Raw genomic sequence first — 24,964 nt, 5'->3', positions numbered from 1 at the left:
TCAAATGGGCCTTCAATGAATGGATACACTTTCTTTAAGGAGCTAAACATAAAATTAAGGTTCTAACTTATCATAAAAATCTCCCCTCACCAAGCAAGGTGGGTGCTGTTTTTCACTTGATTTAACTCTAAGATCACCTTTTGGCCTGATTATAAAAATATCAGAGCCGATGCTTTTTCTTGCCATTTTCATGCCAGTAGTGCCTCTAGGGAGAAAACTGAAACTGTTTTGTTACCAGGAGTGGTGACTCTCAGTCTCTAGCCCCCCGGATAACTCTGGAGGGGAAACTCTTTGTTCCCTCCAATCTTCGTCTCAGGGTCTTTGAAGAGACCCATTGCTCAGTATTGGCAGTTCACCCGGGCATTGCTACCACAAAGTATCTGCTCTCACATCATTATTGGTGGCCATCTTGGGTCAGAGAGGTTAAGTTCTTTGCAAAAGCTTGTGAGGTCTGTACCAGGTCCAAGGTAAGTCATACAGCATCTGAAGGTCGTTTACATCCTCTTCTCTTGCTTGCAAGACCTTGTACTCATATATCTATGGATTTTATCACTGATTTACCACCTCCAAAGGGTAAAACTGTTATCTGGGTGGTTATTGACCAATTTTCGAAGACGTGCCACCTCATTCCCCTTAAAAAGCTACCCAGTGCTTGTACCTTAGCCTCTCTGTTCATTAATCATGTCTTAATTTTACATGGAGTTCCGGAGAACACAGTGTTGGATAGAGGAGTACAATTTGTTTCTACGTTTTAGAAGGAATTTTGTGGTCGCCTCAGCATTTTGCCATTTCCTCTGCCTTTCACCTCCAGTCTAATGGACAGATAGAAGGGGTCAACCAATCATTGGAAACATTTCTGAGGAGTTTTGTTGCTGGTGTTCAAGACATGTGTAGAGAATACCTGTCATTGGCAGAATTTGCTCTCAATAATTGAGAGAGTCAATTCATAAAGATGTTGCCATCTTTCTGTAACTATGGATTTAATCCTAGGTACTTATCTGCACAGGCTTCTGAATCCATAAATCCCTCAGCTGAGAACACTTACAAAAGACTGTGCACAGTTTGGGCCCAAGCTCTTCAGAACTTGGTTAAAGCCCAAGGAACATCTAAGAAACAAGCTAATAAAAGACACATATCTGTCCCAGATTATTCAGTAGTTGAGATACGAGATTGAAAAAAATACGAGAATACGAGATTGAAAAAAATTTAGATTCTCCTCGAGTGCAGAACTCTGTCCAGTACCTCATTCACTGGAAAGGGTTCGGGCCAGAGGAGTAGACATGGGTGGCGAGCAAGGATATCCATGCTCCTTGTCTCATTCGCCAATTCCATGCTCGCAATCCCTCTAAACCAGGGTCTTTGAGTGAGGGTCCTGAGTCCCCGCATAAGAGGGGAGGTACTGTCAAGAATGTGCATTTGCGCTCCTCAGTTCGGGTTGTGTGGCGCAGAAGGCACTGAACCTGGTCTGAACAGGGTTCTGTTTTTATTTGTTCAACCCCACCTGCTTTGTCTCTCAGCCTCCTGGCAATGCAAGAAATACTCTACTCTCTGTAAGCTAGATTTCTGCATGAATTGACCTGTATTAACCATCCACTGGCTCGTGATCACGAGCCAGTGGATGGTTAATGCAGGTTAATTCATGTGATACTAATTCCACTATGTAGGCTTGGTGTTACTAACAATGTTGTATCATGCTTTTGTTTTGTCTGTAAAATGTTTTTTTTTTGTGCTATTTTATGGTCTATATGCGTAAGTGTCATTATGATATGACTACCATGCCAACGATGGGCCGACTCCCGTGATGTTTAGCTGATATCTAATCCACGCCCATTGTGATGACATAGGAGCGAGCGTCGCATTCTCGGCTGAGCTGACGTCAAATTTGAGCGCCCACCGCATTTATATAAGACTGTGATCACCATAGTACACAATAGACTTGTTGAGAAAGGCTATACGCCTAAACGCGTTCTTTATCCGTCTGTCTGTATTTGCACCTATGTAAATAAATCACTATTGCAGAAGATTGGCGGGTGCCGGGAATTTCTTTTGATACTCTGTGCTTTTGGCCCAGGCACCACCACATGTCGGAGTGCCGACCACCGCCTACTACAACAAATAAAGGGAGAACTGATAGCAGGAAAACAGAGGTGTAAATAAGCCCATGACCAGATAGGGCTAGTCATCCAGACTCTCTTTTTCTTCCTCTCTAAAGTATTAGGCTATGTTCACACAACGTATTTTTTCCTATTACTACTTAATAAGAGAAAATACTCATGCCGGGTGTCTATGGGATCCCGGCCGGAGCGTATACACATTGTATACGCTCCAGCTAGGACCCTTAGCGCTAAGTGAATAGCGGTCATAGAAAACCATGTCAGTGCACACTATGAAGCGAGCTGCTGGGGCCGCTAGCTTCATAGCGTGCAGTGGGTAGTTTTGATGGGGGCGCGCACAGATGTGCCCGCATCAGAACTCTGCGGGCCGAAAGATAATCCTGCCGGTACTGCAGTACCGGACAGGATGATCTTGTCAAAGACCCGCCGCTCCGTGATCCGGCAGGGTCACGGAACAGCCGGTCTCTTACGACATGTGAACATGGCCTTAAAATGTATACTGGATAACATTGTGGTTTGGTTGTAAGCCTGTTAATCTTTTGCCCCAGGACCCACAAGACACATTGGCACAGATGCCTCTCTATCAAGGACTCTATTAGTTTTATTTCCCTTAGGATACCTTGTACATTATCAGTACTCACCCTTGGACAAAAAAGTATATGGATACTGCCCTGACCATTTTCCTCAGTCTTTTCTGTACTGACACAATACTTATATATAATTTCAAAAGTAAGCGTTAGTGTAAAAGGACACAAGCCGCATAATACAGCAAGAGCGTGTGATTTAACATTACAATAATTATGAGACAAAATATCATGAAGTTCTTACCAAAGGGGTTATAAAGAGTGACTGAGCAATTAGAACCGGACTGTGATATCAGGAGTGAAGTAAGATTTGCTGGCACTGAGAAATTAGCATAATAATACATGCTATTATCCACTGAAAACAGACGCGTTGTACTGTTAATTGGAATTTTCAGAAAGAAGTTGAACAGGTCTGCTATCTGGGGAGAAAAAAAAAAAACAAGATAATAAGAGGTAGCAGAAGGGTCTTTATGCCTTCCCAGGAAACAGGGCCCAATTGTGACTATAATGTCCCCACCAAAAGTTAACACACAACAATTATCTTTTATCAAGAATCAAAATTGGAAAAAAATAGTTTAATTTAACTTATTACATCAGCTATATTACACTCCAAGCTTTTTATTTAAAAAAAACAACAACATGAAATGAAAGGGGGATAAATGCCCTTGATGTGGGAAGGGAGGGGCAGGAATTGGGTATATGTTGTGGTTCTGTGTCTTCTTAAGGAACTGCTGGATATTAGTTCATTTAAAAAAATGGTAGAAAAAATAGGAGCGAGCTTTGAGTTGGAACCTGTACTGGCGATATTGGGGGATACAGCAACTATAAAAGCTAAAAAGGGAAGTAGGAAATCTATTCATAGAATCCTATTTTATGCCAGACTTTTAATAGTGAGGCGGTGGATGGCACCTTCTGTTCCGAGCACTATAAATCGGGAAAATTGTATACAAAAGTATGAGAGGAAACTGAAAAGTATGAAAAAAAAAAACCCTGTTGTATGTGGAAACATTTATGTAAAAAAAACAAACAAAAAAAACTGTTTTCTTTCTTTGTCTAGATTATTCTCTACTTGGCGGGGGTGGGGGTGGGGGGTTAAGGAAGGATAGAAAGTTATTGTTGTTGTATAAGTTGATGTTTTTTTTTTACTTGTATGGAATGACGTGTAATAATGATCATTGATGGGTAATGTGATTTTATGAAGGGAAAAAAAAATTAAAATGGAAAGTCTATCTTTATTCTACCAGTCAGTAGAATTGCAGATTCTTTTGACACAGCATGAAGAAGAATTTTACAAGGCTTCTGTTACAGCCAGGACCTAAAAAGCTTCCGGCAAGGCCTGGTCAAGGACAGAGTATGTATACCTCACAAACTATAGAATTTGAGAGAAACCCATCAGAAGCCAACCAACTAAACAACCTGTGCTTCTTTGAGGAGAGTATTCAAGGGAAAAGGAGTAATTATAGTCTGCATCTCTATGAGTAACTATAGTGCATCTCCCATTCATTTTAAAGGGGTAGTGTGGCGCTAAAAAATTATCCACTAAATAACACACATTACAAAGTTATACAACTGTGTAATGTATGTTATGTTAGTGAATGGCCCCCTTCCCGTGTTTCCCCCCACCCACGCCACCCCCGGAAGTGTAGTGCTCTATACTCACCTGATCCGTGACGACCCCCGTCCGCCATCTTGTGACAATGATGTAATCTTCGGGCACCAGCCAAACCGCTTCGACCGTCCCTCATGCTGGCCGCCCTCTGCCGCGTCATCAGCTGTTCAGCCACGATTGGCTGAGCACAGTTATGCTCAGCCAATCGCGGCTGAGCAGCTGATGACGCGGCAGAGGGCGGTCGGCCACTCAAAGATTACTTCATTGTCGCAAGATGGTGGACAGGGGTAGACACAGATCAAGTGAGTATAGAGCTTCCGGGTCTAGCGTGGGTGGGGGGAAACACGGGGAATGGGGCCATTCACTAACATAACATACATTACAAAGTTGTATAACTACCCGTTTAAGGCATTGCTATATTACAAGGAGTTTAAAGGGATTTTTATTATTGTTAAACTGGGTGCCATCTACTATTGTTTTACACCTATCTAACCTTGCCTGCAATATAACTATGACAAATAGACCTACTGTATACTTATACAAATTTACTGTCATATAAGTTATATACTATGTATCTGGCTCTAGTTTTATCCAGTTCGCTGCAGATCGCACCTGCTTACGGGTTCATTTTTCTGTTTTGTTTCTAGAAATAGACGTCCTTGGTCAGTAAATGTTTCATGTCTATAAAATTTTAACTGCAGTTCATGCTCTTTTTTTCACATAAGAAAATTATCAAAACTAGATCTGATGTGAGTATAATTTCATGCCAAATAAACTCACTTAAATTTTCCTATTAAGCCACTTACTTTAGAGTTTGGGTAATAAGTCTTAAAAACATGGCCATAACTACGAGCCGCAATATCTTTATAAACCTGGAAGTCAGATCCATTCATACTGGAACAATAATCCGCAAAAAAAAAGACCTGTGAATAGAAAAAAAGGAAAATGGGTTTTATAAAAGTTGAACAATTGATGGTAAAGTGCGATCACTAATGCAATGGTAAAGTGCGCTCACTAGTGCAATAGGTTCTGTTGACACTGGGGTCCCAAATGTAGAATCATCAAAGATTTTGTATTATCAAATGAAAGATTAATGTAATTTCACTGTGCCAACATGGAAGAAAATTTATCAAATAATATATTCTGGGAAAACACAATTTGCAATGTTATTTTATAAAATAACGTACAATAAGTATGAAATTTGTAAAGCATATCTTACTTTAACTTGCAAAGAATCCAACAGAGAAAAGATTTGGTTGACTGTATTTGTGTCGCCATAGTCCTTGGCTGAACCCTCTGTTACTAACACAACAAATGAACCAAATGGGCTAACTTGCAGAGCTTTCAATAAACCGGCCATTGCATATTCTGGACAGTCGCCACCATCATGAGTATAGAGGTTATAGAGAGCATTGAGAAACTCTGTAGACGAACAGGTCACGCGAACAGGCCCAACACCTAAAGAAAGAGATCATAACATAATGGCTGATGGAATAAGTGTGGTGTACCTAATAAAGAGGAGAAAGTGAACAAACTCATCGTTAACTTATGCGTAAAAGATAGTGGTTACTTGTGTGTTACACTGAGGCACAGTCTCTTCAACAGCAAACCTTTTCCTAAAGGTGGAAATGCCTCAAGGCACAAATCTTTCCCTGCACCTGCTATACTAGCTCGGATCTTGGCAGCTCACTTTAGAGGCCAGGAGCTTTTAGCTCAGAGCTTCTTTCACCCTCAGGACTGCTTTAGTGGGTACCAAGGCTGCACTTTCAGACATAAGGGGTGCTGGTTACATAGGTAAGCAGGCTTCCCTGTTCTACAATTTTTCTGCTTCCAACCCTTTTCTTTTCCAGTAAAACCCATCCAGTATACTGCAAACAGATCACTGATCTCAGGGAGGCCAGCCAAAGAAAACACTGTTGGCTGCTGGTTAAAATGCTCAAAACAATGAATTCCTAGGTGTATTGCCCCCTGGGGGCAATTTAGTTTAGGCTCCTATTACACGGGCCGATCAGCCCTGTCTGATTGGCGCTCATTTGCTCCTCGTTCCCCTCTTGTTGCTGATGCTATTACATTCGCCAACAGTGAGCGGGTAAGTTTAGGGGGGACACGGGGAGCTGCGGGGAAGCCCATAGGAGATAGCAGCAGTCTGCTGTTGCCGCTTCTGTTGCACGGGGCAACGGCAGCAGATTGTTCATCATCATTGTCATTCGTCTTTCAACATGATGAGAAACATTAAAAGACAACGATTGGCCAACAACATGCATGTCGGCTGATTGATGCCTTAAAAGGGGTGCTCCGGTGGGGGGGCACTTTTTTGGGGGGACCGGGGAGGAGGTGGCTGAAATAAAAGACGTCCACTTACCTCCCCGGTTCCAGCGGCCCGAGATGTGACGTCTCAGGTCCGCTCAGCCACTCAGTGAAGGAGGCGGGATCTGTTTGAAGTCCGCTCGGATCCCGCCTCCTTCACTGAGTGGCTGAGCGGCCCTGACACGTAGCGTCTCGGGCGGCGTCAGACACCCGGAAGCGGCCGGGGACCGGAGCGCCGTGATGCGGGACCCGCTGCTGGAACCGGGGAGGTAAGTGGACGTCTTTTATTTCAGCCACCTCCTCCCCGGTTCCCAAAAAAAAGTGCCCCCACGCTGGAGCACCCCTTTAATTACACAAAGGGATTATCAGCTGTAATGGCCGATAATCAGCTGAATATGGCTGATAATCACTTCTTGTAATAGGGCGTTTAGGCTTAACCAGGCTAAATTAAATTTACAGAAAGAAAGAGAATTTCTGAACTTTCCAGATAATGTGTGGTAAAAGAAAAAGTTATTAGCCCAGAAAAATACACATTACACTTGTGGTGTAGTGATGAGGGAATACTGTTTGATCGAATAGTAAGGTATTCGATCTATCGAATATTATCGAATAGTTCGCCGAATATTCGAAAAATATTCGAATTCGAACAATAATCGAATACTTGTTCCCATTAAATTAAATGGGATCGAATATTCAAATAGATAGTATATATTCATATGAATATCGAATATTCGAATATTTCACTATTCGCTCATCAGTATTGTGGTAATATGACAACTCCCTATCACATCACTAAAATGATTATTAACTGTTTCAGCAAACTCCCAATCATGCTCTTAGGTAGAAAAGGGAGACTATGGATCCATGTATAACTGAATAATGGAGATCCCAAAACAAAGGAGTTGGGCAGTAATTTTCTATCATTCCGAACCCCTATCTCTGCCAACGTCATCTGTTGGTGGTCAGTTGGGAGAGCCTCATACACCCTATACTGACTGCGGGACCTGCAACAAGTGGCGTGCACAGCCAAATAAAGTATAAGGTATAAGGGGAATTTATGCATGCACAACATAATCTGTTATTTAATCAAGCAATGTCTTACTTGGATCATTGAATTCCATCAGTGTGTATTGTCGTGTCACATTAGAAGATGATTCTGCCAAACGAGTGGAAAGAACCCTGGTAATCTCTTGAAATTGATACAAATAGTAATACATTGAACCACTTGTGTCCGTGACCAAAGTAAATGATGGGAAAGCTGGAAATACAAAGTTTAATTTAAAGATATGCATAGACATAAAATTATTATTATTATTATTTACAAAACAGTAGGGTTATAGGTTAAAATTGATGAACACTTCAACCTTATGAACTATGTTGCAAGACAAGACCATACATAAGGGCCAGATAAAGACATAGGGGGAGATTTATCAAACATGGTGTAAAGTGAAACTGGCTCAGTTGCCCCTAGCAACCAATCAGATCCCACCTTTCACTCCTCACAGACTCTTTGGAAAATGAAAGGTGGAATCTGATTGGTTGCTAGAGGCAACTGAGCCAGGTTCACTTTACACCAAGTTTGATAAATCTCCCCAAAACTGTATACTCTAAAAGTAACATTTTTATTGCATTTCATTCCCACCAATAAGTAAAAGAAAAGTGATCCATTCGCAAACTACTGAGCAACAGGCCTTTTGGGATGTAGCTTGTACATTTCAGAATCTCTGAGCATTTCCAGTGGCTTAAATGGGATAGTGTTGCAAATGGTAAAGACTCATATGTTCCTGTAATTGGTGGGAATCAATGACAAACTGAACTGTACAAATAATCTTTTATTTTTATTAGAATTATAATTTTATTTATTTTTCCAAAATTACAAATTATCAATAAAAAAAAGATTATTTTACAATAACTTTACATCAGAGCAAAAATTCCATACATAGCATAAAAAAAAAATAAAAGGAAAAAAACAAGAAAAAGGCACCGGCGCCTCGTGTAATATCAGAGGGTGAGTATGATGAAGGAGTGAGGGAGGTAGTACGCTCACCTTGTAGCCACTTGGGCTTGAAGCATATAACCCTAATAAGGATACTGGTTAAGTCGCGCTGTCCAGCTGGAGAAGGTGGTGAGAGCAATCAGTGGCTGCCAAAGCTAGATGTACCAAAAGACAGGGTGCTCCCTGAATGGGGGCCCATAATAGAAGTGATACTGGTAGGAAAAAAGTTTTGGGTACAAGATTCCAGCGCTGCCATTGCATGCAAACCGATTGCACCAAGGTAGTAAAAAGCAATAGGGTACTGTATTCAAAGTAAGCACGAGGTTGACATGTTTCGGGAGTAACTGCATGAATATCTGTTCTGAGGAAGGAAGAGTTACTCCTGAAACTTGTCAACCTCGTGCTTACTTTGAATAAAGTACCCTATTGCTTTTTACTACCTTGGTGCAATCGGTTTGCATGCAATGGCAGCGCTGGAATCTTATACCCAAAACCTTTTTTCCTACTAGTATCCTTAAAAAAAAAAATTACAACCTTAGCAATTCCACCCAAATGTCGCCCCCCCCCCCCCCACCAACAGAGGAATGAAAAGAAAAAGGGGAAAAAAAACATTAAATCAATTAACAAATAAGCCCTTCCTCACTACCCTCCCCAGCTACCCATAATATTTCTCAACCTATGAGAAGATAATCACCATTATCTCAGAGATCTAGAAATCTAAAAGGGGCACTGAGCTTTCTGCGTTTTATAGGGCCTATACTAGGGATGCACGATGCACCGAAAAATCGGTTCTACTATAGATTTTCGGGGCATATTTTTGGTTCGATACCAGGATTTCCTGGTATTCGATACTTTATGATAAGCCGCGCGTCCGCACGGCTTATCATAAAGTACACAGCAGAAGTCATGACAGGCAGCAAGCTGAGTGCCTGTCATGTCCTCTGCGTATCCCCCCTGGCGTCACCTCCTCTGTCCCCCCCGCCTTCTCTCTCTCTGCTACAGCGGCACTAACTTCAAATAGCCGGCACACAGCGGTCACATGTGTTAACTGTGTAGATGCCGCTGTGACATTGACAGCGGCATTCCCCCCTCCTGAGCCCGCTCCCTATGCAGCAGGGGTCGGCTACTGTGTGTAGCAGACCCCTGCTACTGATGACTGCGTCCAAGATCCTGCTGCCTACAGTCATTTACCCTTTTAGTAAAAAGGTCAGAGCAGGGTCGGCGGCTGCAGAGAGAGAGCGGCGGGTGCGGTCCTGAAGAGGAGACCGGAGCAGAAGGCTGGAGGTGGGGAGGAAATGCAGCCACTACATCTGGCTGCACAGGACTGTGAGGAAGGGCGGCAGGACACTCCCGGTGCGGACATCAGCTATGTGAGGGGTGAAGAGGGGATCGGCCTGGCTCTCAGTGGGAAGGGGGAGGGGAGGGTGGCTGTAGCCTGCAGATTACCCTGCCACCCAAATCCAGGTCACCCTGCCCTGACAGCAGGAATAGTGCAACTACAGCCCCCATCATCCCCCCTGAGAGCTGGTCTGTGTGTTTGTTACATGACTAAATCCCCCATCATCCCCCCTGAGAGCTGGTCTGTGTGTGTGTTACATGACTACAGCCCCCATGATCCCGCCTGAGAGCTGGTGTGTATGTGTGTTACATGACTACAGCCCCCATCACCCCCCCTGAGAGCTGGTCTGTGTGTGTTACATGACTACAGCCCCCATCACCCCCCCTGAGAGCTGGTGTGTATGTGTGTTACATGACTACAGCCCCCATCACCCCCCCCTGAGAGCTGGTGTGTATGTGTGTTACATGACTACAGCCCCCATCATCCCCCCTGAGAGCTGGTCTGTGTGTGTTACATGACTACAGCCCCCATCATCCCCCCTGAGAGCTGGTGTGTATGTGTGTTACATGACTACAGCCCCCATCATCCCCCCTGAGAGCTGGTGGGTATGTGTGTTACATGACTACAGCCCATCATCCCCCCTGAGAGCTGGTCTGTGTGTGTGTTACATAACTACAGCCCCCATCATCCCCCCTGAGAGCTGGTGTGTATGTGTGTTACATGACTACAGCCCATCATCCCCCCTGAGAGCTGGTCTGTGTGTGTGTTACATGACTACAGCCCCCATCATCCCCCCTGAGAGCTGGTGTGTATGTGTGTTACATGACTACAGCCACATCATCCCCCTTGAGAGCTGGTCTGTGTGTGTGTTACATGACTACAGCCCCATCATCCCCCCTGAGAGCTGGTGTGTATGTGTGTTACATGACTACAGCCACCATCATCCCCTGAGAGCTGGTGTGTATGTGTGTTACATGACTAGCGCCCACATCATCCCCCCTGAGAGCTGGTGTGCATGTGTGTTACATGACTACAGCCTCCATCATCCCCCCTGAGAGCTGGTGTGTATGTGTGTTACATGACTACAGCCCCCATCATCCCCCCTGAGAGCTGGTGTGTATGTGTGTTACATGACTACAGCCCCCATCATCCCCCCCTGAGAGCTGGTGTGTGTGTGTGTGTGTGTTATATGACTACAGTCCCCATCATCCCCCTGATAGCTGATGTGTGTGTGTGTTACATGAATAAAACCCCATCATCCCTCTGATAGCTGTAGTGTGTTACATGACTACAACCCCCATCCTCCTCCTGACAGTTGAAGTGTTAGTGTCCATACCTTCCTGATCACGCACAGTAAACAGAGCAAACGCAGAAACCACCAAATTCAGTACCACACAAAACATGATACTAAATAAAGCTACAGATCACGACGCAAAAAAAAAAAAAGAAAATAAAAAAAAAGCCCTCTCAGCCCCAAGCCAGACACGCTAAAAGATAAAATATAAAAGTGTTAGAAAGCAGCATGGGCAATTTTTTTAAGCCCATTTATTTCAAATAATGTCAACTTTTTTAAAGTAATAAAATTAAAGTAACATGAATTGGTTTGTACGGACCTGACAGTCGGGGTGGGGCATTTCTATTCTTTTGTTGTTTACAAATATAATATATTAAGTATCGAATTGGTATCGAGCATTGAAAAAAAAAGTTGGTATTGGTATTGAACTCAAAATTCTGGTATCGTGACATCACTAGCCTATACACATGTCTTATGCAATGACAATTGGAATGACAATTGGCAATCCAACTAAAAAACAAACACTCCCAGGAAATAAACATATTTTTCCAGACTTCCAGTTCCAGTGTGCACAGGATAACAGCACTGTAAGGGAGCTCCCACAGGGACTCGCTATAGTCTTGGCTCCCAGCTGTTACCCGTTACTACGGTCAATACCATAACACCTGACATACTCCCATTAGGGACATGGAGAAACAACAGCAGCGCGCTGGGAAGCAACACAGAGCCTCCCCTTCCTCTATACCTCTCCCACAGAGGGAGAAAACAAAATCCAAGATGGCGCTGTCTCTTCACACAGCAGCTCAGCACAGCACCTCAGGAGACACAAATATACATCTTTCACCTCCTCCTTCTTTTGAAATGGTCACCAACACTGAATCTTTTATCCCTGGACTGTCTATTTCCTGTAAATCACTGGCTATAAAAGTGGCCAAAATAATAATACCAGACATTAATGCTTCCTTAGGAAGCCACTATAATGACCTCACTATCTGCTATACAGGGAGACATTTCTCATCATACCTCCCAAATACATGAATTAGAAGAGTGCCTAGGGTTAGTGGAGGATGAACTAGCCACGACTAAATCTAAGCTACAAACAACTATGAAACTAACTGCAACATTAAAGGTGCGTTTACACGAAACGATAATTGGCCCGATCGTACGATTAACGATGTCGGAGTAACAATTTTTTTTTTCATAACGATCAGCATATATACGGTACGATATATCGTACGGAAAATTTGTTTTGCGATCGCTTAAGCCTATCTCACACATTGGTTAAATTGGTGAACGACTGTTCACACGGAACGATCTGTGACTTTTTTGCGAACGACAATTTGATAACATGTTAAAAGATCAAAATGAACGATTTCTCATTCGTCGTTTGATCGTTCGCTGCGTTTACACGTACGATTATCGTTCTAATTCGATCGTTATCGCGCAAATGCGCACAATAATCGTTACGTGTAAACGTACCTTAAGGGACAAGACAGATGATCTAGAAAATAGATCAAGACGGAGTAACCTTCGCATAATAGGTCTGCCTGGAAGCACACCATTGTCACAATTATCCATCATCTGTTCCTCAGAATTACCACAGACCCTAGGGTTACCAAGGCTCTTGTCAAGTAGAAAGGGCACATCGTATAGGCCCTCCAGCAAACACTTTAACCCCTTCCCAACAGGGTACTATTAACAAACCGAGACAAGTAATAGTAGTCAAATATCTTAATTATGCAGATAAAGCTGCTATTTTACAGGCGTTCAGGAAAATGAAAACTGAAGTTCTCATAAGAGGTCATAAAATTCTGATATTCAATGACTATTCTACATTACACATTACCTGTGAGTCTCTGGATGTAACTTTAGGCCTCATTCACATGTTCGTAGCGCTGTCTGTGGCCGTGGACCCACAGCTACAGACAGCACTACATATGTGCATCCATAGCCATTCGCAATTGTAAGGACCCATTCATAGATGAATGGTCATCAGTGCCGCAATTGCGGTCCATACTGTATGTGGTCATGGTGTGTATACTTTAGGCTATTTGACCCTTGTGTAGTGCTGTTTGTATGTGCAAAACTGTATTATGTAGAGATAGGCCATGATTTTCCCCGCATCTGAATTCCCCGCTGCACACAAGGGAGCTCTGGCTGTAAGCTCCGTTGTGTGCACTGATAGGTTTTCTGTGGCCGCTATTCATGTCAGTTTCTTGCGGCGCCTCTAGGGATCCCGGCCAGAGTGTATAACATGTGTATACACTCCGGCCGGGATTCCTTAGAAGGCAGCATTACAACGGCCGTAATTATTACAAAACTTACGTAGTGTGAACATAGCCATAGGCTGTAAAACATAAAAAATATTTTGGACAGGACTAATGTAATAAGAGAGAATACAGATGGATAATTCTTACGTATTCGTTTGTTTCTGGAGTTTTTTTTTTTTTTTTTTTTTTCACTTTATCTCTCAATCTCTGTTCATTTTTCATTTAGCATAGGAGGCATTGGAAGTATTATGTGTTTGCTAAACCTTGATATCTATATTTGACTTCTTCTGTACTTTACCTGCTTCCGTGTTATTGCAAGACACATTGGAAGAACCGCTGCTGACATAATAATAACCTGAAAGGGAAAAGAAAGAACAATAAGTGACTGACCGAAACAAAGACAGCATAACAAGCAGTAGTGTACATAGAAAACAGGGTCCTTGGGTCCTCCATTATTGATGTATTTTATTTTTATTTTTTTTAATCCAATTAAGAATGTATTATATGTACAATACTTGCTAGGGTTATGGTGCATTTACACGTAACGATTATCGTGCAAATTTGCGCGATAACGATCAAATTCGAACGATAATCGTACATGTAAACGCAGCGAACGATCAAACGACGAACGAGAAATCGTTCATTTTGATCTTACAACATGTTTTCAAATCGTTGTTCGTCGTTCGCAAAAAAATCGCAGATCGTTCCGTGTAAACAGTGGTTCGCCGATTTAAGCAATGTGTGAGATCGCAAAACGATTGCAAAACGAATTTTCTGTATGATGCATCGTTCCTTCTAAGGGCATATCATTTTTTCCAGTAGGAATTTTTCCTTTTATTGTCAACTGTCTCATAGTCAACCAAGCGCACAAGATCATGTTTTTAGTGCATTTTTAATAATTATGTTCATAAAAATGTATATCGTTGTTGTTATTTTTTTCCCCACCCTTTTACCACTTGCTTCTAAATACATGTTTATTGTATTTGCTCACATTGAACTGTGTACCGCAGATCTTCAATCCATTTTCAGTGCTAACTTTCAAGTGTAACTAAACAGATTGCTTTTTTTTCCTTTTTAAAACCTTCCTTCTATTAGGTATGTTTTAGGCCCCACTGTTTTCAGGGCCTGAGTCACTTGGATCCCATATATGTTTATTATACCTGACCTCTGCAGCCTTGCTATTCAATGCAATATTGCTATCATGTACAGACGGCATAAGTAAGAAAAATACAGTGGTACCTTGGTTCTCGAACTTAATTGGTTCCGGAAGGCAGTTTGAGAGCCGAGCAGCGTCTTCCCATAGGAAATATTGTAAATGTGTTTAATTGGTTCCTGCACCAACCAATAACTACCTACAGTATTATATATTACATTGAAAAGTGCCCAGTTTAATCTCTACAGTACATTATAGAACAGCACTATACTGTACAATACAATATACACAATGAAAATTCAACAAAACCAGCAGTGATATTACAGTAGTCACTAACTTCTTACTCATCCTTTACTGTATAGAGTCCCCTCATCCCAGCACTGTAACGGATAGGAGTATGTAAAGTCCTTATACAGTACTGTACAGGATGGGAGATGGTGGTGCACTGACTATACTACTGTACGGTACATGCCTTCCAGCCGTTCTATACAGTACAGGATGGGAAATGGTGGTGCACTGACTGTATTACCACTGTACAATATATGCACTCCAGCAATCTTATATAGTACTGTACTGTATATGAAGCCTCACCAGTGCTAAACTCACCAGGTACAACTCACAATCCACGCTGGCAAAAACGTTCAGATACCGAGTACCTCAAGACTGGGTGCCCGAAAAGTGTTTGAGAACCGAGCAAGAGTTTAAGAAACAAAGTAAACTTTCCTTGAAAATACATTTGGAATTCCAAGCAGTTTGAGAACCGAGGTACCACTGTATATGTTAGTTAATTATAGACTCAGGCCCGTATCTGCCATGAGGCGAGGTGAAGTCTTCGCCTCAGGCGGCAGATAACACAGCCCTTGAGGGGGGGCGGCATTAGCCTCCTGAGTCATTATCATTACAACTAGTTACGGCTCAGTACCCAGCCGTGTTTCCTGTCAGTTGCCTCATGAGAAGCGCTGAGGAGGCACTGGAAGCCTCGTATTCACAGGTATTCACATCACATAAGACATAGGTATAGTGTCTCCTGCTGTTAACCTTTTCAATAATGCAGAGTTATTATACTCTGCATCACTTACACACTGTAGAAAAGAAAAAGTGACCAGCAGTGGGGACGCTATATTATGTCTTCTCTGCACTGCCGACCTCCGAGCTGACCTCAGCATAGTGCAAGAGCAGGAGAAGAGGCATAAAAGTAATGTTTTGCTCTGCTGTTAACTCTTTCTGTATTGCAGAATGTAAGTGATGCACAGTAATACTCTACATTCTGCAGTACAGAAAGAGTTAACAGAGCAGCCCATTTTATGGCTCTTCTCCGTCTCCTGAGGTCAGAGGTCAGCAGTGTCAGATTGTTGTTTGTTTTGAAGCTCTCAGGGGGCCCATAGTGGCTCAAACAGTTAAAAAATCTGGTCACTGCACACGGTTATCTATAGTGCTGTCCCATACACATTGCGATGCTGCACTGTGCCTGTCCTGGATCTTCTCTCCCTGACTACTGCTCTGAGGTCCCTGCAGTTTAGACTGCTGTCAGGTCACAGGATAGGATACTCAGCTGAGCCATTAATTGTGTTGAATGGGGGGACCTGGGAGTGCTGGAGTTCTTCTATGGGGAATGTGAGGGGCACTATGGGCATGGTGATATTACAGGGAATGTGAGGATGGCAGGGGGCATGATAATCTTGTTGGGGGAATGTGAAGGGCACTATGGGCATGGTGATATTACAGGGAATGTGAGGAGGGCAGGGGGCATGATAATCTTGTAGGGGGAATGTGGGGGAACAGGGATATAATGCTGAAATGCAATTTTTCAGCTCATTCAAGTACAGCTGCTAGTACTGCTTCATCTGTGTCTTGGTGTATTTTTTCTGATTATTTAACATAAAAATAGAAAATCGAGATTTAAATCGAGAATTGTCTCAAAATAAAAAAATAAAAAATAGAGATTTTATTTTTTGGCCATATCGCCCGGTGTGTGTGTGTGTGTGTGTGTGGGGGGGGGGGGGGGGGGGCGTTTTGTCAGTTCTCGCCTCAGGCAGCAGAAAAGCTAGAATCGGCCCTGTATAGACTTTATCAGTCGACCCCATAAGCATACATACCACTGGTACTTGACGATGAAAACGAAGACGTTGAATTAATATATCTTGTTGTTGCAGATGTAAAAGCTGTAGTCGATCCTGATGAATATTGGCATAACATCAGAAGTAAGCCTATAACATGATACTCCATGATCACATCGAGCTAACTGTGCTGCCCTAGGTGAGAAAGGTGGAGACATTTATATGTTCTGCTGCACCTACAGAAAACTTGAAAAGCCACATAACTACAAGTTTTAAGAGGATGTAATGCATACAATTGTATAGTGCTGTACAGAGGCGTAGCTAGGATTCTCGGGCCCCATAGCAAAAAACTTTAATGGGCCCCCCCTCCCCTACGCACAACACAAACACTGCACATTTTTTGTGTTGCAGCATGTAAGTAAACACTGGGTCACTTACACACTGCAGTACATAAAGGGTTAAGCAGAAGGACAAACGCTCTTACCTTCTCTCCCGGGCCCCCCACCTGAACGGGCCCCATAGCAACTGCCTACCCTGCCTCTATGGTAGGTACACCACTGGTGCTGTATCTCACACATCAACAGAAACTATAATAGCTGCAATGATGGATAAACTGTAGATGTTTTTCTTGTTTCACAATGCTTTTCTATGCCTTATAATTGCATTGTGTCTATAATTACATTGTGGTTGATTCCAGTAGAAATATATGCTTGGATCTTCAACTGTAGCAGAGTAGAGAGCAGCACTGTGTTAGACTCAAAAGGGTACACTACTTTCTGCAGGACATACAACTGCTCACAAGTTCTGGACATACGTTCCGAACTCATACCTCATACCTGTTTTGCATGATATTGACGTTGTAACAGGCCACAGTCCAGACTATACCTCGGGTTAAAGTGGCCTAGGCAAATTAATACCCCTCAGCTCATATTATACCCCCATGAAATCAGTAGCATTCAGTGATATGTACAAAAATTAATTAAAACACAACAACAAGAGAGACCTCTGGCGCTACCTTCCTGTCTGTATGTGGGGTGCAGCAAACATCAGACTCATAGGTAACCGAAGATCAGGGGCTGGCTGGCAAATTTTAGCCTAGGTGGCAAGCACACAGCACTGGCCCATGAGTAGCCGGCTAGCAGCCCATCCATCAACAACCACTCTGGCCCTTACCGATTATTACCCTCCCCACATCAGCGCAAGGAAGGTAGATGACAACCCAGACCCGTACTTCTTCCAGCAGCACAGTTCAAACAGTTCGTATAACATCTTCCTGTATAAGTTTATGGGACAGCTCATCACTAAAACTGAACCGTCCCATAGACTTACATTGACAAAGTGACTTTTGTCCCCTTCACACAAAGCAGTAGAAATTCCCTGGTCACCAATGACCAGAGGGGCTCAAGATGTTATCCAAACTGTTGGAAAAGTGATGCTGGCAAAAGTACAGATCCGGGTTGCCATCTACCTTCCCTGCACTGATGTGGGGAGGGTAATAATAGGTAAGGGTTGGAGTGGTCCTATAAAGGGAACCAATCAGCACAAATGTGCTGACACAGATCTACTGTGCACCTCCACAAGGCTACCAGCCAGTACCCAGGATAAGATGGTGGGAAAGTTGGGTGACCTCCATCATACGGAGCAAAAGATGGTGGAAAAGCTTGGTGACCATATCATACTTAGTATAAGATGTTGGGGAAGCTGGATGACCACATCATACTGAGTATAAGATGCTGGAAAGCTGGGTGACCACATCATTCTGAGTATAAGATGCTGGGAAAGCTGGCAGACTTCCATCATACTGAGTATAAGATGCTGGAATGCTGGGTGACCACGTCATACTGACCTCAAATAAGTGGGAATGCTTAATGACCCCTTTAATACTGAGTACAAGATGCTGGGAAAGCTGGGTGATCTCCATCATACTGACTACAAGATGCTGGGAAAGCTGGGTGACCTCCATCATACTGAGTATTATACAAGATGCTGGAAAGCTGGGTGACCTCCATCATACTGACTACAAGATGCTGCGAAAGCTGGGTGACCTCCATCATACTGACTACAAGATGCTGCGAAAGCTGGGTGACCTCCATCATACTGACTGCAAGATGCTGGGAAAGCTGGGTAACCACATCATACTGAATACAAGATTCTAGGAAAGCTGGGTGACCACATCATACTGAGTACAAGATGCTGGGAAAGCATCCTTTGTATCCTCTATGTATCTTCTATGTACCCCAGCAGCACAGACTCAGCACGGTCTTGAGGCCTTCAGGCAGCTGTCAGTGGCAGCTGCGCAGCCCTATAATGTATTGGGGGAGGACAGGCCACCCCTACTGAAGAGTTAATTGCTCTATTCAGTTTTCTGGGTGCTCAGATGTGGTATAATACAACAGTCGATGTATAATCCACAATAGAAGTAGAAGCAATATGCTGCAGCACACTCACCAACTGCTGAAATCTTCTTTATTATTGCAAGTTTGCAGGATACATATAAGGTGAGGGAGAACAGACAACATGTGCCTTTAAAATCAGCGACGATCGTTTCGTGAGGCTGTCTCACTTCATCTGGCTGAGAATACGAGGTTATGACATCTGTACATCTAAATAGGTGCGTAGAGAAAGTAACCTAGCAACCATATAAACAAACAGTGTGATATATAATAAAATCAACTTAAAATCAAACGTATCAATCAATCAATGTAACTACAAGAACACATGTAATTCATTTCTATCGTTAAGTCCTAGTGGACCTGTCGCTACAAAGAAATAAATTAGGGCGGCTTCTCTTTCTAGGAGCCTACTATTCCTGTCTCCTCCATTTCTCAGGGGGTTAACTCGTTCAATGCCAGCCAATTGCAATACTTCCGCATCTCCATTGTGTATTCTCCCATATGTTTAATTAGCCCAGGAGCATCTTTCCTAGTATGTATAGAATTACAGTGATCTCTAAAACATGTATTAAACTGACTAATAGTTTTGCCGATATAATTAAACCTGCATGGGCAAAAAATAGCCTACTCTAAATAAGTACTTTTACATGTCATAGGCTGTCTAACCATCCACATATTCCCACACCGTGTGATATTACTGCATAAAGCATTTTGTTCACAAAAAAAAAAAAAAAAAACTACTGTGACATTTGCGATTACCAGGAGAAATAGTGGGAAGCCAAGTTTTAGCCCAGACTTTTCCGGACAGTCTCCGATAGTTCTATTCCTTCTGAAAGCTAATAATAGACGTCTTTTAGCAACGTCTTTTAGGAGAGGATCTCCTTCTAACAGGTACCAAAATATATCTATGGCTTTTTTTTAGTATATGATTACATGGTATATTATCAAAAGAAAAGTTGAACCTTATTTTTTGAATTAGCATTGTTCACACTCTGATTGACTCTCTTTCTATGGTGTCTTTTCCTGCTATTCTTTTTCTGGGAGTCTATTAAAGGACAACTCCGGCCAAAAAGTATTTTTTAATATGATATTACATAAGAGAAATTAGACAAATTCCTAATGTACATTAATTATGGTAAATGCACATATACTGCTTTTTAACCTAATTTAGTAGATCAGGCAGGCTTCAGATGCTCTAAAAAACTGTCATGAATCAGGTGTAATTCATATGGAGTGTCAAGCAGGGGCGCACTAAAAGTAGAAGTCTATGGAGCTGTATGTAATGTAGTGTTACAGTGAGTTACAGGACACGTGCATCTCAGGGACACTTGCATCTCCCTCTCGCCCTCCCTGTGATGCCGATGACCAGGCTCACACCGGGAGAGAGAAAGATGGATGGCACCGAGCAGGGAGGGAGAGAGGTGCCCGTGCATCTAACTACCTCCCTCCCTGCTCAGTGTGTGGGACAGATACACACTGTACTACTCCTCCGTCATCTGCACATACTATGGGCTCTCCTGACCCGTGCTCAGGAGTGCTCATAGTATGAGCAGATAATGAGGAAGTAGTACCAGGGCCGATCCCCATCACCACAACCAACTAATTTTTCTTTTGATAAACAATGTAATCATATTCTAAAAAAAGCCATAAATAAATTGTGTACCTGTTAGAAGGAGATCCTCTCCTAAGAGATGTTGCTAGAACACGTCCATTATTAGCTTCAAAAGGAATAGAACTATCGGAGACTGTATAAATCAGCTTCTAGAGAAGTCCGGGCTAAAACTTGGCTCCCCACTTTTTCTCCTGGTAATCGCAAATGTCACAGTTTTTTTTGTGAACAAAATGCTTTATGCAGTAATATCACACTGGGTGGGAATTCATGGATGGTTAGACAGCCTATGATGTGTAAAAGTACTTACAGTATTTAGTGTATGCTATTTTTTTTTTGCCCATGCAGGTTTTATCATACCTCCTAATTGTCCCTCTTTTGGAGGGACAGTCTCTACTTTGGCCCATGTCCCTCCCTCCCTCTTTGCCCCTGACATGTCCCTCTTTTTGACCTAAAAATTAGACTGGCGTTAAATGTTGCCATAGAAAGTGTCTGGTTTCTTACTTTATAATAGACCCAAATTTGCATATTATTCCCTCATGTGGTGCAAGTTGGATCCTAAAATTGTTATATTCAGATGAGACATCACACATCATTTCACACATACAGATGTGGTGTGGTACACGGCCGGTCACTTGCCAGATCGTAAAGTGTGATGCCACTCCGGTGGTGGTTGGCCGAGATACAGCCAGACCTTAAGATGTTATTCCATGACCCCAGTGCCAGTGGGGCACACAGATGTGATGGCACCCTGTACCCCAGTGCCAGTGGGGCACACAGATGTGATGGTACCTTTTTCCCCTGTGGACAGTGGGATAGTGTAGTCACGGATGGCTGAAGTGGTGTAGTGACCCTCCCGGACTATCGGCACTGCCACCCACAGTAAGGGGAATTGTCCCAAGGCTATAGTGTCTCTATAAGGATATAGAGTCTCTATATCATAAATATGCTTGGTTTATCTTGAAAAAGGAGAATATCGTGCGACTCTCAACCAAAGTAGTTCTGTGCTCTGCCGGGATGTTGGAGGATGGGGTAGAGGAATAAACTTAGAAGAAGAAGAAGACAATACTTGTGCCTGTGTATTGACATTTTTAGTCTTCACACCACCTAATGCCCACCAGTGTCAGGTGACCAATCCTATGAGGGTGACACAAGGCCCCACATCTTGTTACCTGGGATGAGCGGAATGCTGAGAGTTCTCTTCTGACGACAACACTGGGAGATAGATTTCCTAGGCCTTAGCAACTTTTCTCTATCTGGATCAGTTGCTAGCTTACACTTACACACTGCAGTACATAAAGGGTTAAGCAGAAGGACAAACGCTCTTACCTTTTTTCCCGGGCCCCCCACCTGAACGGGCCCCATAGCAACTGCCTACCCTGCCTCTATGGTAGGTACACCACTGGTGCTGTATCTCACACATCAACAGAAACTATAATAGCTGCAATGATGGATAAACTGTAGATGTTTTTCTTGTTTCACAATGCTTTTCTATGCCTTATAATTGCATTGTGTCTATAATTACATTGTGTACAAAAATTACTTAAAACACAACAACAAGAGAGACCTCTGGCGCTACCTTCCTGTCTGTATGTGGGGTGCAGCAAACATCAGACTCATAGGTAACCGAAGAGCAGGGGCTGGCTGGCAAATTTTAGCCTAGGTGGCAAGCACACAGCACTGGCCCATGAGTAGCCGGCTAGCAGCCCATCCATCAACAACCACTCTGGCCCTTACCGATTATTACCCTCCCCACATCAGCGCAAGGAAGGTAGATGACAACCCAGACCCGTACTTCTTCCAGCAGCACAGTTCAAACAGTTCGTATAACATCTTCCTGTATAAGTTTATGGGACAGCTCATCGCTAAAACTGAACCGTCCCATAGACTTACATTGACAAAGTGACTTTTGTCCCCTTCACACAAAGCAGTAGAAATTCCCTGGTCACCAATGACCAGAGGGGCTCAAGATGTTATCCAAACTGTTGGAAAAGTGATGCTGGCAAAAGTACAGATCCGGGTTGCCATCTACCTTCCCTGCACTGATGTGGGGAGGGTAATAATAGGTAAGGGTTGGAGTGGTCCTATAAAGGGAACCAATCAGCACAAATGTGCTGACACAGATCTACTGTGCACCTCCACAAGGCTACCAGCCAGTACCCAGGATAAGATGGTGGGAAAGTTGGGTGACCTCCATCATACGGAGCAAAAGATGGTGGAAAAGCTTGGTGACCATATCATACTTAGTATAAGATGTTGGGGAAGCTGGATGACCACATCATACTGAGTATAAGATGCTGGAAAGCTGGGTGACCACATCATTCTGAGTATAAGATGCTGGGAAAGCTGGCAGACTTCCATCATACTGAGTATAAGATGCTGGAATGCTGGGTGACCACGTCATACTGACCTCAAATAAGTGGGAATGCTTAATGACCCCTTTAATACTGAGTACAAGATGCTGGGAAAGCTGGGTGATCTCCATCATACTGACTACAAGATGCTGGGAAAGCTGGGTGACCTCCATCATACTGAGTATTATACAAGATGCTGGAAAGCTGGGTGACCTCCATCATACTGACTACAAGATGCTGCGAAAGCTGGGTGACCTCCATCATACTGACTACAAGATGCTGCGAAAGCTGGGTGACCTCCATCATACTGACTGCAAGATACTGGGAAATCTGGGTAACCACATCATACTTAATACAAGATTCTAGGAAAGCTGGGTGACCACATCATACTGAGTACAAGATGCTGGGAAAGCATCCTTTGTATCCTCTATGTATCTTCTATGTACCCCAGCAGCACAGACTCAGCACGGTCTTGAGGCCTTCAGGCAGCTGTCAGTGGCAGCTGCGCAGCCCTATAATGTATTGGGGGAGTTCAGGCCACCCCTACTGAAGAGTTAATTGCTCTATTCAGTTTTCTGGGTGCTCAGATGTGGTATAATACAAAAGTCGATGTATAATCCACAATAGAAGTAGAAGCAATATGCTGCAGCACACTCACCAACTGCTTAAATCTTCTTTATTATTGCAAGTTTGCAGGATACATATAAGGTGAGGGAGAACAGACAACATGTGCCTCTAAAATCAGCGACGATCGTTTCGTGAGGCTGTCTCACTTCATCTGGCTGAGAATACGAGGTTATGACATCTGTACATCTAAATAGATGCGTAGAGAAAGTAACCTAGCAACCATATAAACAAACAGTGTGATATATAATAAAATCAACTTAAAATCAAACGTATCAATCAATCAATGTAACTACAAGAACACATGTAATTCATTTCTATCGTTAAGTCCTAGTGGACCTGTCGCTACAAAGAAATAAATTAGGGCGGCTTCTCTTTCTAGGAGCCTACTATTCCTGTCTCCTCCATTTCTCAGGGGGTTAACTCGTTCAATGCCAGCCAATTTCAATACTTCCGCATCTCCATTGTGTATTCTCCCATATGTTTAATTAGCCCAGGAGCATCTTTCCTAGTATGTATAGAATTACAGTGATCTCTAAAACATGTATTAAGCTGACTAATAGTTTTGCCGATATAATTAAACCTGCATGGGCAAAAAATAGCCTACTCTAAATAAGTACTTTTACATGGCATAGGCTGTCTAACCATCCACGTATTCCCACACGTGTGATATTACTGCATAAAGCATTTTGTTCACAAAAAAAAAAAAAACTACTGTGACATTTGCGATTACCAGGAGAAATAGTGGGAAGCCAAGTTTTAGCCAAGTTCTATTCCTTCTGAAAGCTAATAATAGACGTCTTTTAGCAACGTCTTTTAGGAGAGGATCTCCTTCTAACAGGTACCAAAATGTATCTATGGCTTTTTTTAGTATATGATTACATGGTATATTATCAAAAGAAAAGTTGAACCTTATTTTTTGAATTAGCATTGTTCACACTCTGATTGACTCTCTTTCTATGGTGTCTTTTCCTGCTATTCTTTTTCTGGGGGTCTATTAAAGGACAACTCCGGCCAAAAAGTATTTTTTAATATGATATTACATAAGAGAAGTTAGACAAATTCCTAATGTACATTAATTATGGTAAATGCACATATACTGCTTTTTAACCTAATTTAGTAGATCAGGCAGGCTTCAGATGCTCTAAAAAACTGTCATGAATCAGGTGTAATTCATATGGAGTGTCAAGCAGGGGCGCACTAAAAGTAGAAGTCTATGGAGCTGTATGTAATGTAGTGTTACAGTGAGTTACAGGACACG

General features: G+C 42.8%; 1 protein-coding gene across 2 annotated transcripts in view; it reads right to left on the bottom strand.

Annotated features, from left to right (window-relative positions):
- The window catches only part of LOC138800354 (uromodulin-like), a 55,087-nt gene extending 31,283 nt beyond the window's left edge, over positions 1-23,804 (bottom strand). Inside the window, exons 1-8 of one of the 2 annotated variants that reach the window (XM_069981964.1) lie at positions 23,738-23,804; positions 19,172-19,352; positions 16,763-16,918; positions 13,812-13,868; positions 7,717-7,872; positions 5,527-5,765; positions 5,114-5,230; positions 2,943-3,117 (exon numbers count right to left, since the gene is read on the bottom strand). In XM_069981964.1, coding sequence (XP_069838065.1) covers positions 2,943-3,117; positions 5,114-5,230; positions 5,527-5,765; positions 7,717-7,872; positions 13,812-13,868; positions 16,763-16,892 — 874 coding nt within the window. In that variant the 5' untranslated portion in view covers positions 16,893-16,918; positions 19,172-19,352; positions 23,738-23,804. Of the gene's footprint in view, positions 1-2,942; positions 3,118-5,113; positions 5,231-5,526; positions 5,766-7,716; positions 7,873-7,978; positions 8,066-13,811; positions 13,869-16,762; positions 16,919-19,171; positions 19,353-23,737 lie in introns of those variants that run through there. The other variant, XM_069981965.1, reaches the window with a different exon arrangement.
- Between the last annotated feature and the right edge of the window lie 1,160 nt (positions 23,805-24,964).

Source organism: Dendropsophus ebraccatus, chromosome 9 (genome assembly GCF_027789765.1).
Source record: "Dendropsophus ebraccatus isolate aDenEbr1 chromosome 9, aDenEbr1.pat, whole genome shotgun sequence".
Taxonomy (NCBI): Eukaryota; Metazoa; Chordata; class Amphibia; order Anura; family Hylidae; genus Dendropsophus; species Dendropsophus ebraccatus.
Note: the sequence above shows the minus strand (reverse complement) of the source record. Positions and strands in the feature narration are given on the sequence as shown.